Source organism: Euprymna scolopes, chromosome 43, assembly GCF_053919585.1.
Source record: "Euprymna scolopes isolate OS-2025 chromosome 43, ASM5391958v1, whole genome shotgun sequence".
In the NCBI taxonomy this organism is placed as follows: domain Eukaryota; kingdom Metazoa; phylum Mollusca; class Cephalopoda; order Sepiida; family Sepiolidae; genus Euprymna; species Euprymna scolopes.
Window position 1 is genome coordinate 38791538 of NC_136524.1, and position 15000 is coordinate 38806537.

Sequence of the window (15000 nt, forward strand, 5' to 3'; positions counted from 1 at the left end):
GCGTAACTAGCTGAACAGCTTCTGTTACCAAGACGTTTCTTCTTTTCAGGGGTTGTATGAGACAGACACCTGTTTAACCATTCTTCTAAATTAGTTGTCTGCAGTCAATAAAACACTTTATTTTTCTATGGATCGACTTTGTCATTATTGTTCTACTGCTTTACTGTTACACATAAAGGAATCTATGCCAATAGTGGTTAAGTTAGCTGGTGTGGATTTTGACAAGGGTCACACATGAGTGTATGATAATCCAGATCAGTATAACAAAATCATTCCCACCGTTGAATGAAAGATGGATGATGTAAAGCTGCGGCAGGGAGAAGCAGGTCAAATGCTGCAGATAAAACAGAATGACGATGAATAATGTCACGTTTTCAAACTGGATGAAGCAAAGACTTTCAAATCAGGCTCTCCATGGAAGCCGTGCGAATGAGGCATCACCATTAATGAAGAAATAATCTAAGCAGAATGTTGCCTCTGTGTCTGTCCATCTGTGCCACTCATTTCAACTAAATTAGAAAACATAAGTTAAGAAGCAAATAATTAGTTAAGAGAACAGTCTCTCTCTCCTATGTGAATTCTCTTCAAGATAAAACCATTCATGCAAACTCTCAGCAAACATCTCCTTGTGTCCTTTTTCTTCATGAAAAGAAGCTTATTTCTGAAGCAACCAGTAGACAAAACGCCAATGACAAAAACAAAAACGACTATTAAAAAGAAATCCTGCATAAACATTCCATTTATGTATAAATAAGTTCTGGGTTTGTTTTATCATCCATAGAAGTATAAAAAAAAATGTGGTAAAAAAACAAGTATATAACAAATAAATATTACCAAAGGCAAGAGAAGTTACTTTTCTACCTAGTTGGATAAGTTTTTAGTGTTTGTTTTTTCATTGTAAAATGTTTTTTTTTTGGTTTGAAATACAAGTAGTGTCAAGCATTACATGAGAACAAGAAAAAAGTTTTCATAAATAGTAATAGAAAAAATGTAATAGAAGAAAACTCTCAGCAAATGTTTCCTTGTGTCTTCTTTCATCATATGAAAAGAAGCTTATTCCTAAAGCAACCAACAGAACGGCAATGACAAAAAGAAGCGACTATGCAAAAAGAGACCCCTATACTAAATTAACTGCTGTTTTTTTTTTTTTTTTTTGTACTCAAGTTTTTCAGTGTTCATACCAGTGTTTAGATGATTAATCAGAATCGGGAATCTGAAAAATCAGAACTTTTTGGGTATTAGAATTGAAAAAAATTCCAATTCTTTCAAATTCTTTTTTTGACAATAAAAATTGAGACAAATATAATGTATTTATTAGAAGGTTGTTTATTTATAGCATAAAACCAAGAGCCACAAGATCACAGATAAGGAATCCCATTCCCAAATTTACCATTAGACTTTTAAAGCTTAATGTATTTTTTAAATAGTAAATTATGGTAAACAAAGTAAATATTCTAGAATTCACTTGTCTACCCCCTTATCAAATATTTGAAAAATGTTCAAATTTCTTTTCGTACCTATTTGCTAAACTCTTTTATATGAGCCTCTCAGAGTGACCATTGTTAATATTATGAGGTTTATAATGCTAGAACAAGCTTTTCTTTTTTATTTTGCTGGCACCACTCTGCCTTACCTCGTTGTCTGGTCTCTGAAATAATGGTTTATTGTACTTTTTCAGTTTTTTCACAAGTTAAAAATATAGATCAAAATCTCACTATGAGTTTATCAAATTCTTGTATACAATACATAAAGAGAAGCAAGTTAGAACTTTGTAAAATTAAAACAGCAATTATATCAACATTTAAAAAAAATGAGATACATTTTTTAGGAAATTATGCATAGATATATCGAAAAAAAAAAAAAACAATTATTATGTGCAACAGAAAATAGTTTAACAGTTTAAAAATGTGAATATTTCACATGTGTTAAAAATTTTATCAATTGTTTTTTTAAAAAACTTTTTTTAATCGCATATCATTTTATGCAATTAAAGAGTAAAAAGTAATTGATAAAAAACGTTTACGTATTTTCATATATTTTTATTGTAAGGGGGTGAAAAAAAATAAACATAAAATATAATTGAAAATTGTATCGATTCTGTGCTTCCATACCTAAATTGAGAGCCGCGGGTGCCAACTTCCGGTGCGTTTAAAAGTTAGTGTCTCCTTCTACGCACCATTACCAGTAATGACGAGCTGATAAGTTAGAATGACAAGATGGCCGACATCAGCCATTCAACTGTAATGTCTCAATCTCTTAAATCATGAAATCAAAGCAAAATAGAAATTCGCCCAATGAATGTCATGTAAACACTTATTGAATTGCCTGCTATCAGTACTTTGTTTATTTTTCGAGTTTTGAGCAATTACTGATTGACTCCAAAGGCGGCATGTTCTTGTCGGCCATGTTCTTATTGGTTTAACTTACCAACTCAATACTAACGTTTCTGAATTTTTGAGATGAGGATTGGTTATTTGTATTATTATTATTCGGACTACTGTTCTCATCTTGAGTGTGATTTTCATAACGTTTTGGTCAATATAACCTCCGACCTTCTTCAGGTGTATCTTGTTGAACTCGGGAATGTTTTTGTCGAACTCGGGAATGTTTTTGTCGAACTCGGGAATGTTTTTGTCGAACTCGGGAATTTGAACAGAATTTTGAGTGGAACCCTTTATTTACTTTACGGGGGTAGTGTGCTCTTGTTCCGTCAGCCATGACTGGATAGAGGTCCTAAGTAATTCGCAAATGTATTTTTCGGTCGTCTACACTGAGGATTGAACCTTCAACCTTCAGGAGAATATTACTTTTACAATTGATTTTTCCCAGTACTCTAACCACTGCACCACGGGTTCTTGCGGACCAAAATTCCCGAGTTTGACAGAAACATTTCCGAGTTCGACAAGATACACCTGAAGAAGGTCGGAGGTTATATCAACCGAAACGTTGTGAAAAATCACACTCAAAATGAGAACAGTAGTCTGATGATTAATAAATATATATATAAATATATAAATATAACTCAGTATTACTTGTTTTTTTGAATCGAATAAAAGTTTTAAAATACATTAAAACACAAAAGTAGAAGAGTAACTTACAGTAGAACCCCGGGATACAATGGCTCTCGAATACGTTTTTTTTTCAGACTGTGGAATACAATGTTTTTCTGCCTCCTTGTTACAGTTTTTACTCCATCTTACAGTGTTATTTATAATGTTATTTGGTTATATACATGTGTATTATATACTGTACTGTATTTTGTTACTAAGTTTTACTATGTACTGTATCAAATTTGGCTTAGGCTCCACATGCGGCAATTTCACCTTACGATCCCAACCCCGGAACAGATTAATGCCGCATCCCGGGGTTTCTACTGTATCTAACCTTTGATGACATTTAATTGTTATATATTTGTTTATTTACCACTTTTTAAAAAATTTTATTGTATATACTTACAAAATCCCCATAATATTTTTTCTTTCCACAAATGTTTTCAAAGTGTTTCCATGTAATCTATAAATATAAAAGCGAAAATGTATGTATGTATGTATGTATGTATGTATGTACGTGTGTTCGCTTTTTCTGTGTGTCTACAAAAGGCTTCTTTCAGAGAAGCGGTCGGTCGGTTCACAACTTTTTAAAACTTTTTATATCACATATAAATCGTAATATCTCACAGTTAACAATGAAGCTTGCCTGTCTATTTAATTTGCTCGCTTTCGGGAAGATAAATATTCAACATTTGTCATTCGCCGCATGTGGGTTAGCCTTTTTCCTATAACATAAATACTATCCCGCAGTCAAACTTGACCTCATTAACTCATTAAAATGGAACCTGCCAAATCCAAGTAATTAAATAAATTCAAACGTGTTTCCGTAAGCATCTCACAGTGGGGCAATCATTAACGTTACACGTTTTTTTTTCACACTTTAATTTACAACTTTGCCTCAACGGTTCGGGTTTGATCCTCATACTTACCTACCAAAATATTTTTTAAATTTTAACTCCCCCCCCCAGAGTTTTCACACACACCTCCAAACACCCGGGCAACGCCAGGTACCTCTCGCTAGTCTATAAATATAAAAGCGAAGCGAAAATGTATGTATGTATGTATGTCGAAAAAAAAAAGGTCGAGTCACTGGCCTCCATAGGCAGCGGTATGTTTTTGCTTTTTCTGTGTGTCTACAAAAGGCTTTTTTCAGAGAAGCGGTTGGTCGGTTCACAACTTTTTAAAACTTTTTATATCACATATAAATCGTAATATCTCACAGTTAACAACGAAGCTCGCCTGTCTATTTAATTTGCTCGATTTCGGGAAGATAAATATTCAACATTTGTCACTCACCGTATGTGTGTTAGTCTTTTTCCTATAACATCTTGGGCGGGGGGGGAAAGCGTTCAGCAGTAAATGAAATCCCGCAGTCAAACTTGATCTCATTAACTCATTAAAACGGGCACCTGCTAAATCCAAGTAGTTAAATAAATTCAAACGTGTTTCCGTCAGCATGTCGCAGTGGGGCAATGGTTAACGTCGCATGTTTTTTTTTTCACACTTTAATTTACAACTTTGCCTCAAGGGTTCGGGTTCGATCCTCATACTTACTTTTTTTTTATGGAGTTTCCACACACACCTCCAAACACCCGGGCAATGCCGGGTACCCCTTGCTAGTCACTTATAAATTAAAATCTGGCATTTTTGCATGCGTATTTAGTTTAAGGTGTTAATCTACAAATTTGCCATTATTACTATTATTATTATTATTATTAGTATTTTTTTTACTATAATTATTATATGTATCTTGGTTTTTCAAATCAATCTAATCTTTATAATTAGGATAAAAAAATATGAACATCTATATATATATATAAAAGGCAAAATGTGTGTTAGTGTGTGCACATTTTTTGTATGTCCAGCAAAGGCTTTTGGAGAGGGGAGGGGCGTTTGGTTGGGGTCACTCATTCTTAAACTTTTTATATGCTTCCTAGATTATAATATCTACGATTTACCAAAGGAGGTCGCATCTATCTTTTATTTGAACAACTTTTACATGCTATTTTCGCGATATTTCTTACTCTCCACGTGTTTGTTTGGCTTTTTCATATAAAAGTGAAACTAATTTGAAAAAAAATGGTCGAGTCACTGGCCTCCATGGGCAGCCGGTGTCGAAGGCAATCAGCTTTGATCACTGTACGAAATACCTCTTCATATCAAACAATTGCTATTCATTAAGACACTGTCAGAGCTCCCCACTCTTGAGAGGAGCTGATTTCTCCCACTACGACGGAAAGAACTGGCTTCCAGCCAAACTTAAGTGCGTGATTTCATTTCTTCTCCTGCGTTAACTCATCCATTTTCTGCATGTCAAATTTTAATTGTTAAATTAGAACGATTTTTACTTTCTATCGTGTCATGGCCGAGTGGTAAGATGTCAGGTTGTTTTTCCTTTCTTTTCCACCTTTGCGTCAAGACTTCGGGTTCGAGCCTACCTGCCTACCAAAACTTTTTTTTTTCACCTCCACACACCCGGGCACCCACGCTAGTCATCTATCTATCTATATATATATATATATAAAAGCGAAAATGTGTGTGTTTGTGTGCACTTTTTGTGTGTGTCCGGTAAGTTTTTTTCGGGGTGGTTCTCGGGTTGGTCGCTCATTCTTATAACTTTTTATATGCTGTCTAAATTATAATATCTACGAGTTACAAAGAGAGGTCGCGTCTATCTTTAATTTGTCCGACTTTTACACGCTATTTCCAAGATTTTTTTCACTTGCCACATCTTTGTTTCACTTTTCAGTCTAAAAGCGAAACTGAATCTGTAGCATCAGATCCCCCCTGGCACTCGTAACAGGGACGCCCAGAAAAGCAGTAAAGTTTGATCAATGCAGGGGAAACCTCTTATATCAGACAATTGCTATTCATTGGGACACTCCCCTTTTTATAGGGAGCTGTTTCGCCCTCCCCAACATCTTGGGAAAACAAATAGCCAAAGTTGGAGAAAGAAAACAAAAAACGGCAATAGCAAAGAAAGATGACAAACACAGATGATTGCTTATGTCTTTTATTTACCAATGTATGCATAAGGTAATAGCTATTGGTTCATGTTTTAATTTTTAGCCTTGCAGCAAACATGTTTTCATAGCTCAGGAATTAACATTAAAGGAAACAGTAAATCATAAGCTACACGTTTTGGTTTATATTTGCGGTGGTGGCGCACGAGTCATTTTTTAAAAAACTTCTTAAATCATTACTACATATAATATAATAAATACACAATCTGCATGAATCAAAATATCATATTTGAGTGTATTTTATGCCTACTAGTATGTATATATATATATATATATATATATATATATATATATATATATATATATACACACACTAGCCTACTTGTATATATATATATTATATATATTATTTATTCGTTTTTGTCTTGCGATACCTTTTGAATGAATTCAATTATTTATAAGAAAGTGCATTTTTACCTAAATGCGAGTTGGGAATATTTTTCCCTTTTACCAATTTGGTACCCCCAGATGGGGAGCGGCATATATATTTTTTTAAAAATATAATTATCCACTGGCTAGATTTAGTCACTCTGATGAGTCGTAGATGACGAAACACATGTCAGTGGATAATTATATTTTAAACTATATATATATAAGCAATGAAATCAAAAGGATGTAGTCTTTACCTGATATACGCAATGGTAAACTTCAATCTAATATAAATATCAGTATTTATATATAGATAATTTAATCCCAACCGAATAAGAAAGCTCACTACGCAATAGAGAGTAAAGCTTATTATAAGAGAAAGAAAATTAAAACTGTAAGTTGAACTTTACAATCAAAATTTATTGTTCGATTGAATACTCCAAAAAAACAATTTACAAAGTCCTTATTCCTCAGAGTTTCAAAGAATGCTATTCTTCTGATCAAAGGGCAGAAAGAAATTGCTGATTTTCTTGTCCTCTGGTGAGAACAATAGCAAGAATAGCATTCTTTGAAACTCCGCGGAATAAGGACTTTGTAAATTGTTTTTTTGGGAATATTCAGTTGAACATTAAATTTTGATTGTAAATTTCAACTTTACAGTTTTAATTTTCTTTTTCTTATATATTCCGGGATTCTGCTTTCCCAACCGTACTGACATGCAGAAGTTCAAGTGTAATGTAAACAGACATCTTGCTACTCATCTCCCTTCATAATACCCCTGCAACTTATGTCCCCGATAGTAGCCCCCTACTCAAAGTGGCACCGTGTCTTGTGAATATGGTGAATATGGAATAATATATATATATATTCAAAACATATCGCTAAAACCAAAATAAACAACATCTAAGTAAATCGCAATATATCCAGATAGTCTTGCGAGATGTGTCAGCAGTAAGGGGTTTAGGCGCATTACCGTAGGGTCCTGATTTCGAATCTCACTAGATTCAGCCACTCTGATGAGTCGTAGACGAAACATGTGTTAGTGGATAATTATATTTTAAAAATAATATTATATATATATATGCTAACCTTGTAACCACTTTATAACATTTACTTGTTATATATTTGTTTTTTGACCACTTTTTGTACCAATGCGAATAAACCCGTGAAAAAATATAGAGAATAAGCGTTATAGCACAAAATTCGCATTTTTAAGAAAATAAATGCATTTTAATATTTATAAAATAAAATAAAAAAAAGAAAGAGGCATGTATAAAAAAAATATAAATAAATGAATTTCTTCTTTTACCTATCTGGATAAGTGTTTTAACTTATTTTCAAGTGTTTTATATTTCGTAACACAAATAGTGCCGAGTCTTCAGTTAGAACAAGGAAAAAATAGCTAGCATCAGTCATCTTACAAGTCTCAGTCATCGCTCAAAAATCGAAAATTAAATACTGATAGAAACCTACACAATAAATGTCACCAATCGTGTAAAATTCTACCAGTATTTTGTTTAATTTTCGATGTTGGGCGATTATCAAGACTCCCCAGATAACCGTCCAATGCCAGCCATTTTTTTGTTCTAACTTAAGACTCTGCACTATTTTTATTTCAAACTAAACAGACGCTTGAAAATAAGTTAAAACACACAAAAAATATCCAGCTAAGTAGATTAGTAACTTAATTTGCCTTTGGTAACAGTTATTTGTTATATATTTGCTTTTCGTTTTGCTGGTTATACTGCAAAACTATTTGGTACTTGCGCATATATGTTACGTGCTAAATAATAACGTTATTCTTTAGAAACCCATATGGGAGGGTGTTTTGTAATTATTCTGTACTTTCACCTAACAATTTATAATGAGCAAATATATCTTAAAAATTGAATTTAATTTGAAAATAAAATAAAAAAAAACAATAGCACGGTACAAGTGCATAAGCACCAACCATTTTCATCGCATCATAATCACACCGTCGATCTTTAAGATTACAAAACAAAAAAAATAAACATATACTCAGCGAAATAAAACTTGGTCCAGGAAAACCTTTGTAAATGTCGGTTGAGGAAACTTGAAAATAATCATAAATATGTACAATAAAATAATCGGAGAAAGCGAAATTCAAAAAAGGGTCAAACTGCTTTAAAAAAGCTAAATTCGCAAAATTTGGCCTAAAAACGTCGAGTGGTTCTAAAATGGGTGACCGATTTACTAGAACGTTGGATTAGAAACTGAGAACCCCGTACAAATATCTAAATTTTGACTTTTTAAAAGATGTTTTTTAATAATCTGGTAAAATTGTGACCATTCGATAATAATCCGCTAAAAAAAAAAAAAAATAAAAAAATAAATAATAAAAAAAGACAGGGGTATCGTTTCCATTCGTGCGCCATTACCTACGAGGTGCGCGCCCCTGCGGTCCGGTCCGGTAGGGTTCAAATTTGATAAAAACTCGGTTTTAATTTGAGGATAGTCAGCATACCCCAAAAGAGGTTACTCTGGAATGAAAACAATAAATGGAAAATTTTTACACCTTCACAATTTTCTTTAAAATGACGACTTTTACGGGTTTTAACTATGCTAAACCAGAAAATCTCAGAGACAGTAGTTTTCGAAACCTGTATTATGCACTGTGATTCACTGGCAGCCATGTTTGTACGCACGCATACAATGCATAATACAGGTTTTTACATCTCGAAAACTCTTGTCTCTGCAACATTCAAATGAGATTTTCTTATTCAGCATAGTCAAAAGTCGTCATTTTAAAGAAAATTGTGGAGTGGGACCTAATGTAAAAAATACCCAATAAATAAATAAATAAATAAAATTGCTCCAGTCTCTGAGATTTTCCCTCTTTCCCTAATCAAGGACAAAAAAGAATATACTTTGATCATATCTAGAAAGCCAGGGGTATTTACCCAGTCCCCATTACACCAAGGTTAGGCATGAAACAGTTTAACGAGGTGTGTGCACTTTAGAAAATTATAAAAATAAGCAATAAGGGATCCGTTGGTATTCCCCGGTCGGGGCCCCTCAAGTGATTGGTGATCACAAAATCTCCCTTCCGCGCCCCTTAGAACTGAACCATACCTCATCCAAACATATATGGGAATCAGGTACGTCTGTATATATGCACATCCTTACGGATTCGTAAAGTGACACAAGGTCGGGTTTAAAGTAAGGAAGCTAGATCCTCCCTCAAAAGATGGAGGGGGGGGGCACTCTAGGCGGGTATAAAAGTAACCGTGTTCAAACCCGTCTGCATTCTCCCCGGTGAGGTCACCTCAGTTCACGGACAATAAGCATATCCTTTCTCCCCTAAAAAAAATGAAGGAGAACAATCTCCTGAACAAGAAGTTAAGTTTTTGGGGTTTTTTTTCTTCTTATAATTCTGAGCAAACGGAGTGTCGACATCTTTTACACTGTCTGCTCTCGTTAAAGTGTCGTGAATTGTCAGCCAAGGAGGTGATAACAAGAAAATGTCTCCCTCAAATAATCACGCCGGCCTGCTATTTTTAACACTAAAATATTAAGTAGGAAATTAAAAAATATATAAGCAAGATAGATATGTACAGACCTCAACTACGATTTAACGATGGATATTATGCCGTTGTGTAATGATTTGCCATTTTAATTCCTTTGATGCTAATTTCTGGGTGGACTTTTATTTGAGGGTGACGTTTTTTCTCGTGGACCTAAAAAACGTTCAATGTCAGTAATGACGTCATTCTTTTATCCCATAATTCTCTGTCGGCCATGTTACTCCAGTCGCTCATATGAGTGACTAAATATACCAAGGGTAAAATCTCACATTCCCGAATGTCAGAAGACCTGCCTTGTTTTTTCTAATTAGGTTTCAATTTAGTTGCCTACTGTAGTAGCTGTTATTGTTTGCCATCATGTCTATCGCGGAACGTCTGAAAGAATTGGAGAGGATTTACGTGAACGGGGGCCATGAAGAAGCTTTCAGTATTGAAACCTTGCTAGACGTTCTTCTCGTTCTGTTTGACGAATGCTGCAATTCAACTCTGCGTAGAGAGAAAAACATTTCGGATTTCGTCGAGTTTGGTATGTATTTGTGATCCCAATTATAAAATTAGTTTATTATTTTGTTTTATATTTTTTCCTTTTTTTTTTTTTTTTTTTTTTGACGTTTCCGATTGACCCCCCCCCCTCTTTAAATTTAATTTTTACTACTTTTAAATGTGTCCACATTTGTTAGAATAGTATTAAGTTAGCATCCTAGTTTGTCTACCTTTTTAACACACACACACACACACACACACACACACACACACACACACACACAAATAAAAATAAAAAAAAATATCTTCATCCGTCGTGTCGAACATAAAGTGAGGGTTCATTTTTATCGTTCTTAATGCCCACATTTTAAATATCCAACCCAATAACCCACAAACATAGATTATAAGTAAATAAAAAGAAATTGATATTTTCATTACTGAGTTTGCATGTATACGTTTCTACGTTAAGTAAGTTCTTTAACTATCATACGGTAACACCTTTTTAAGACTATTATTTAGTCTAAATAATTACAAATTTGCACAAAACTAGTATGCATTTTTAGGTTATGATTCCTGTTTTTCTAGAAACTCCCTCTAATTCTATCCACGGATTTTCTTTTAGTTGTAGCCTCCTATTATTATTATTATTATTATTATTAATATTATCATTCACGTTCTTTACAACGATTTTTTAAGCTATTTAGGCTTGTATACGTTTTGAGCGTCCCAAATTCTCGTCATTCGCAAGATTATTCGATTTGTAGTTTAAAAATGAGATTGCAGTCTAAGATTTCTTAAAATATATTCATAAAGATTTAATTAATTAATCGATTGTTTTTCTTTCTTTTTGTATAAAAGACTTAATCTGTGCTAATTTTTGCCCAAATCCTTCAATAATTTGAAAAGAATTTGGCATGTTGAAAACGTACACTCCCTTAATCTAAACCCTTCAGATTGTATTAATCTACATATCGATAAAAAAAAAAAACCCATCGTACTATCACTAGACACACGTGTATATTATAGAACGCCATTTTACTGTTGTTTGTATGTGTGTGTATATGTATATATATAATTATTGGAAATCAATCAATCCTATAAAGGTTGACGAAAATGTACATTGTGCAATATATGTATTTTTTTTGTACTTTAAAAAATTTGATGGTAAATTTTTACCTGGTCTCCACCTTAACATTTTCCTTTAAAAAAAAGACGATTTTATATAAGGTTTTCGGGTATGCTGAAAACGAATATCGCATTTAAATTTATGCAAACCAATAATTTTCCGGATATTAGGCAATGTCGTCTCTTATATTATTGCTTGTGGCCATCTTTGTACGCGCAAGCGCGCGCGTGGTTTCTCGGGGTTGCGTTTACACACGCGAGAGCGCTCGTCGTGCGTACCAAAATGGCCTCAGCACACACAAAAAATGGCATTGCTTAATATTCGAAAACTACTTATTTGCGGAAAATTTAAATGCAATATTCGTTTTCAGCATACCCGAAAACCTTATATAAAATCGTCTTTTTAAAGGAAAATGTTAGGGTGGAAACCAGGTAAAAAAATTGGTAAAATTTACCAAATCGGTAAAGAGAGTCTTGGAATGTAAGTTTAAATTGGACTGAATATTTTATCCCTTATTACAAACATGAACTAAAATCTAATACGTATATTTGTTTTCTTTGAAAGTAATTATTAATACGTATTTCTTTTAAAACTTTTTTATATATAAAAATGTGTTAAAAATTTGCTGGACTTTAAAAGTGCGCAAATATCTCCACTGGACGATCTGTAAAAAGTTGAACATCAAATGCTCCAGCAAATCATGGGGACATGTTTACCAGAAAGAACAGTTGGAAATAAGTCATACACCAAACATTATGTACCTTGAAATCAAGCATTAAACCTCACATAATTATATGGAATTAGGAGAAAGAAGCAACCCTAGTAGAAGTTAAGTTTCCCCAGGGAAAAGGTAACGAAATACCAAGGTTTTATGTGTGGCATGAAAAGAAACTGGAATCATAGGAAGATCTCTGGCATTCCAGTAATTATAGGAGCAACAAGGCCTGCGAAAAAGAATTAAAAAAAAAAAAACTACCTGGAAAATATACCCGGTGAACCAAGTGCAAAAGAGATTCAAACAATTTCGCTTAAAAGGATGTTTAGAATATTAAAAAGATCTCTCGGTTATGGTGCAGTCAGCAGCTGGTGCTGGTGACTGCCTCGTGCCTCATCCTCTGCTTGAACGAAATAAAAAAAATTGCAAAATAAATAAACAAAAGTTTTATCTGTTTTCGTGTGTGTGTGTTTTCGCTGAATGCACATTGAATTATTTATTTACTTGTAATCGAATATTTATTGAAATCGAAATTAAAATAAAACTAAAACACCTGTTTAATATATATATATATATATATATATATATATATATATATATATATATACACACACACACACACACAATATTTGGTACTTACGCAGAATACGGACCTTCCTATTTTTTTGATGGGATTTTCAAGTTAAATTCAATTTTTTTACATTATTTTTTGTTTATTAAATTGGTAGATGAAAGTACTGGATTGTTAAGAAAGAAGGAAAACCGCCCATCCCTCCCATATTTAGAGTCTTTCTAAATAATAACGTTATTTCAGCACGATCCGTAAACTGTACAAGTACCAAATATATATTTTTTTTTACATTTAAACATTGCACCCGGGCAGCACTGGTTAAATACAGTTATTGATAAATAATAATAATAATAAAATGTTTGAAAGAAAAAAGAAAAGCAGGTCAATTATGAGTCTGTCCTTTTTAGCTATTATAATTATTATTTAAGAGGATGAGTAATAATAGATGCAACCTCTATAATTTTTCTTTTTCTTTTTTCACGAACAGAGAAAAGATTTCTTTTTTTTTTTTATCATACGGCTTTTCGTTGCAATTCTAGCAAATCGCACTTAATGTACTTGAAAGATATGTCCTAATATCTAAAATAAAGTTTCATGAATGAATCGCGAATCTTTGATTTGATTTATTTTTTTATTTATTTCTCTACAAAATTTTTATTTTTATTTATGCACAAATCTTGTCGAACGAAAAGAAGGCACGACTAATGTCTTCACTTCGTGAAAAGAAAAAAAAAAAGTCCTTTCGGGTCTTAAAGATGAAAAAGCAGTCGTACGACTAACCTCTCTCTCTTTATGGTGGCGTGTGTGCCTACTTCTCGTATGTATGTTTATCGCCTCTATGTGACTTATAGTTTCGTTTTATTGATTATTAATCGATTATTTATTGAAATTAAAAACAAAAATATCTGTAAAAACGTAAAAAAAAAAAAATAATTTGATTATTACGCAATTTAAATCCGCCAGAATGCGTTTTTGGTTTATTCGTAAACAAGTGAGCTGTTTTTATCTTTTGTTAATAGTTAAAAAAAAAAAAAAATTAAATTATTTTGTGACGCTAACAATTTCGAAAAAGGACCTGAAAGTATTTAAACTGTCAAATGGAAACTCAGTTGATTTGGTTTTAAAATTACGATGGAAGTTCAGAAAGACATCGTGAATGTTTTAGAAAGTCATACTACATCCAAAATCTTAATAAATAGAACATCTCAGGGCTATATTCATACCTTAACAAAAATTAGTTAGAATTCTAAAAAACTTTGATTTGATCGTACCTATGTACTTTTGTTACCGTGCTGAAATAACGTTATTATTTAGAAAGCCATTCTTAACATGGGGACGGGGGGATGTTTTGTAACTATTCTCTACCTGCACTTAACAATTTTATAGAAAAGATATCGTAGAACTTGAATTTAACTTGAAAATACTTTTAAAATAAATAGCGCGGTAACAAAAGGGCATAATCAAACTATACCGATTAAAAAATTTTTTTTGCGTGTTCTTGATAAATTTAGCATAAAATGTTTATGTTCGTTTATTTTAAAATAGAATTGAATAAATAATTATCAAGATCTAGGTCTATTCTTTTTTACGAACATTCATTTTACCCTCTACATTTTCATGGTTCTGAATATGTTGACAATTGAATTTGCACCGGAATGTCCCACATGGCACGAAGACGCGCACGCACGCGCGTGTATTGATTTTCATATCAAAAAACCCCCTTTTTTCTATTTATTTAAAAAGAAATCACAACTTTCTTATACATGGGTCGTGGAATTGCATTCATCTGCAAAGATCTAGATAATTTGCGTATTTTTTTAAAAACATTCATTTTAATTAATTTCCTATTAGTTTTTTTTTTACAGTTTTCTTATGGGAGGATCATCTTCAGTTAACTATTACGTGTAATTATATTTATGCAGATATTCTACTTGTGTAATATTTGCGTAAAAAGCTTATCGTAAACATAAACCTCTCTCTCTCTCTCTCTCTCTCTCTATATATATATATATATATATATATATATATATATATATATATATATATATATATATATAGCCTTCCCAAATGGTCACCTCACCCATCACGTACTGGCCAGGCTCAACATTGCTTAACTTC

The 15000-nt window shown here is 32.7% G+C and overlaps 1 protein-coding gene and 1 long non-coding RNA gene across 9 annotated transcripts in view; one reads left to right on the forward strand and one right to left on the reverse strand.

The window, feature by feature from the left end:
- LOC145268302 (uncharacterized) overlaps window positions 1-10100 on the reverse strand; it is a 51431-nt gene extending 41331 nt beyond the window's left edge. The window contains exons 1-2 of the long non-coding RNA XR_013864868.1: window positions 10023-10100; window positions 3457-3513 (exon numbers count right to left, since the gene is read on the reverse strand). This is a non-coding gene — a long non-coding RNA (uncharacterized LOC145268302). The remainder of the gene's footprint in view (window positions 1-3456; window positions 3514-10022) is intronic.
- Window positions 9888-15000, forward strand: part of LOC145268301 (serine/threonine-protein kinase MRCK alpha-like) — a 350826-nt gene continuing 345713 nt past the window's right edge. For all 8 annotated transcript variants that reach the window (XM_080123725.1, XM_080123727.1, XM_080123729.1 and 5 more), the window contains exon 1: window positions 9888-10513. In XM_080123725.1, coding sequence (XP_079979851.1) covers window positions 10345-10513 — 169 coding nt within the window. In that variant the 5' untranslated portion in view covers window positions 9888-10344. The remainder of the gene's footprint in view (window positions 10514-15000) is intronic.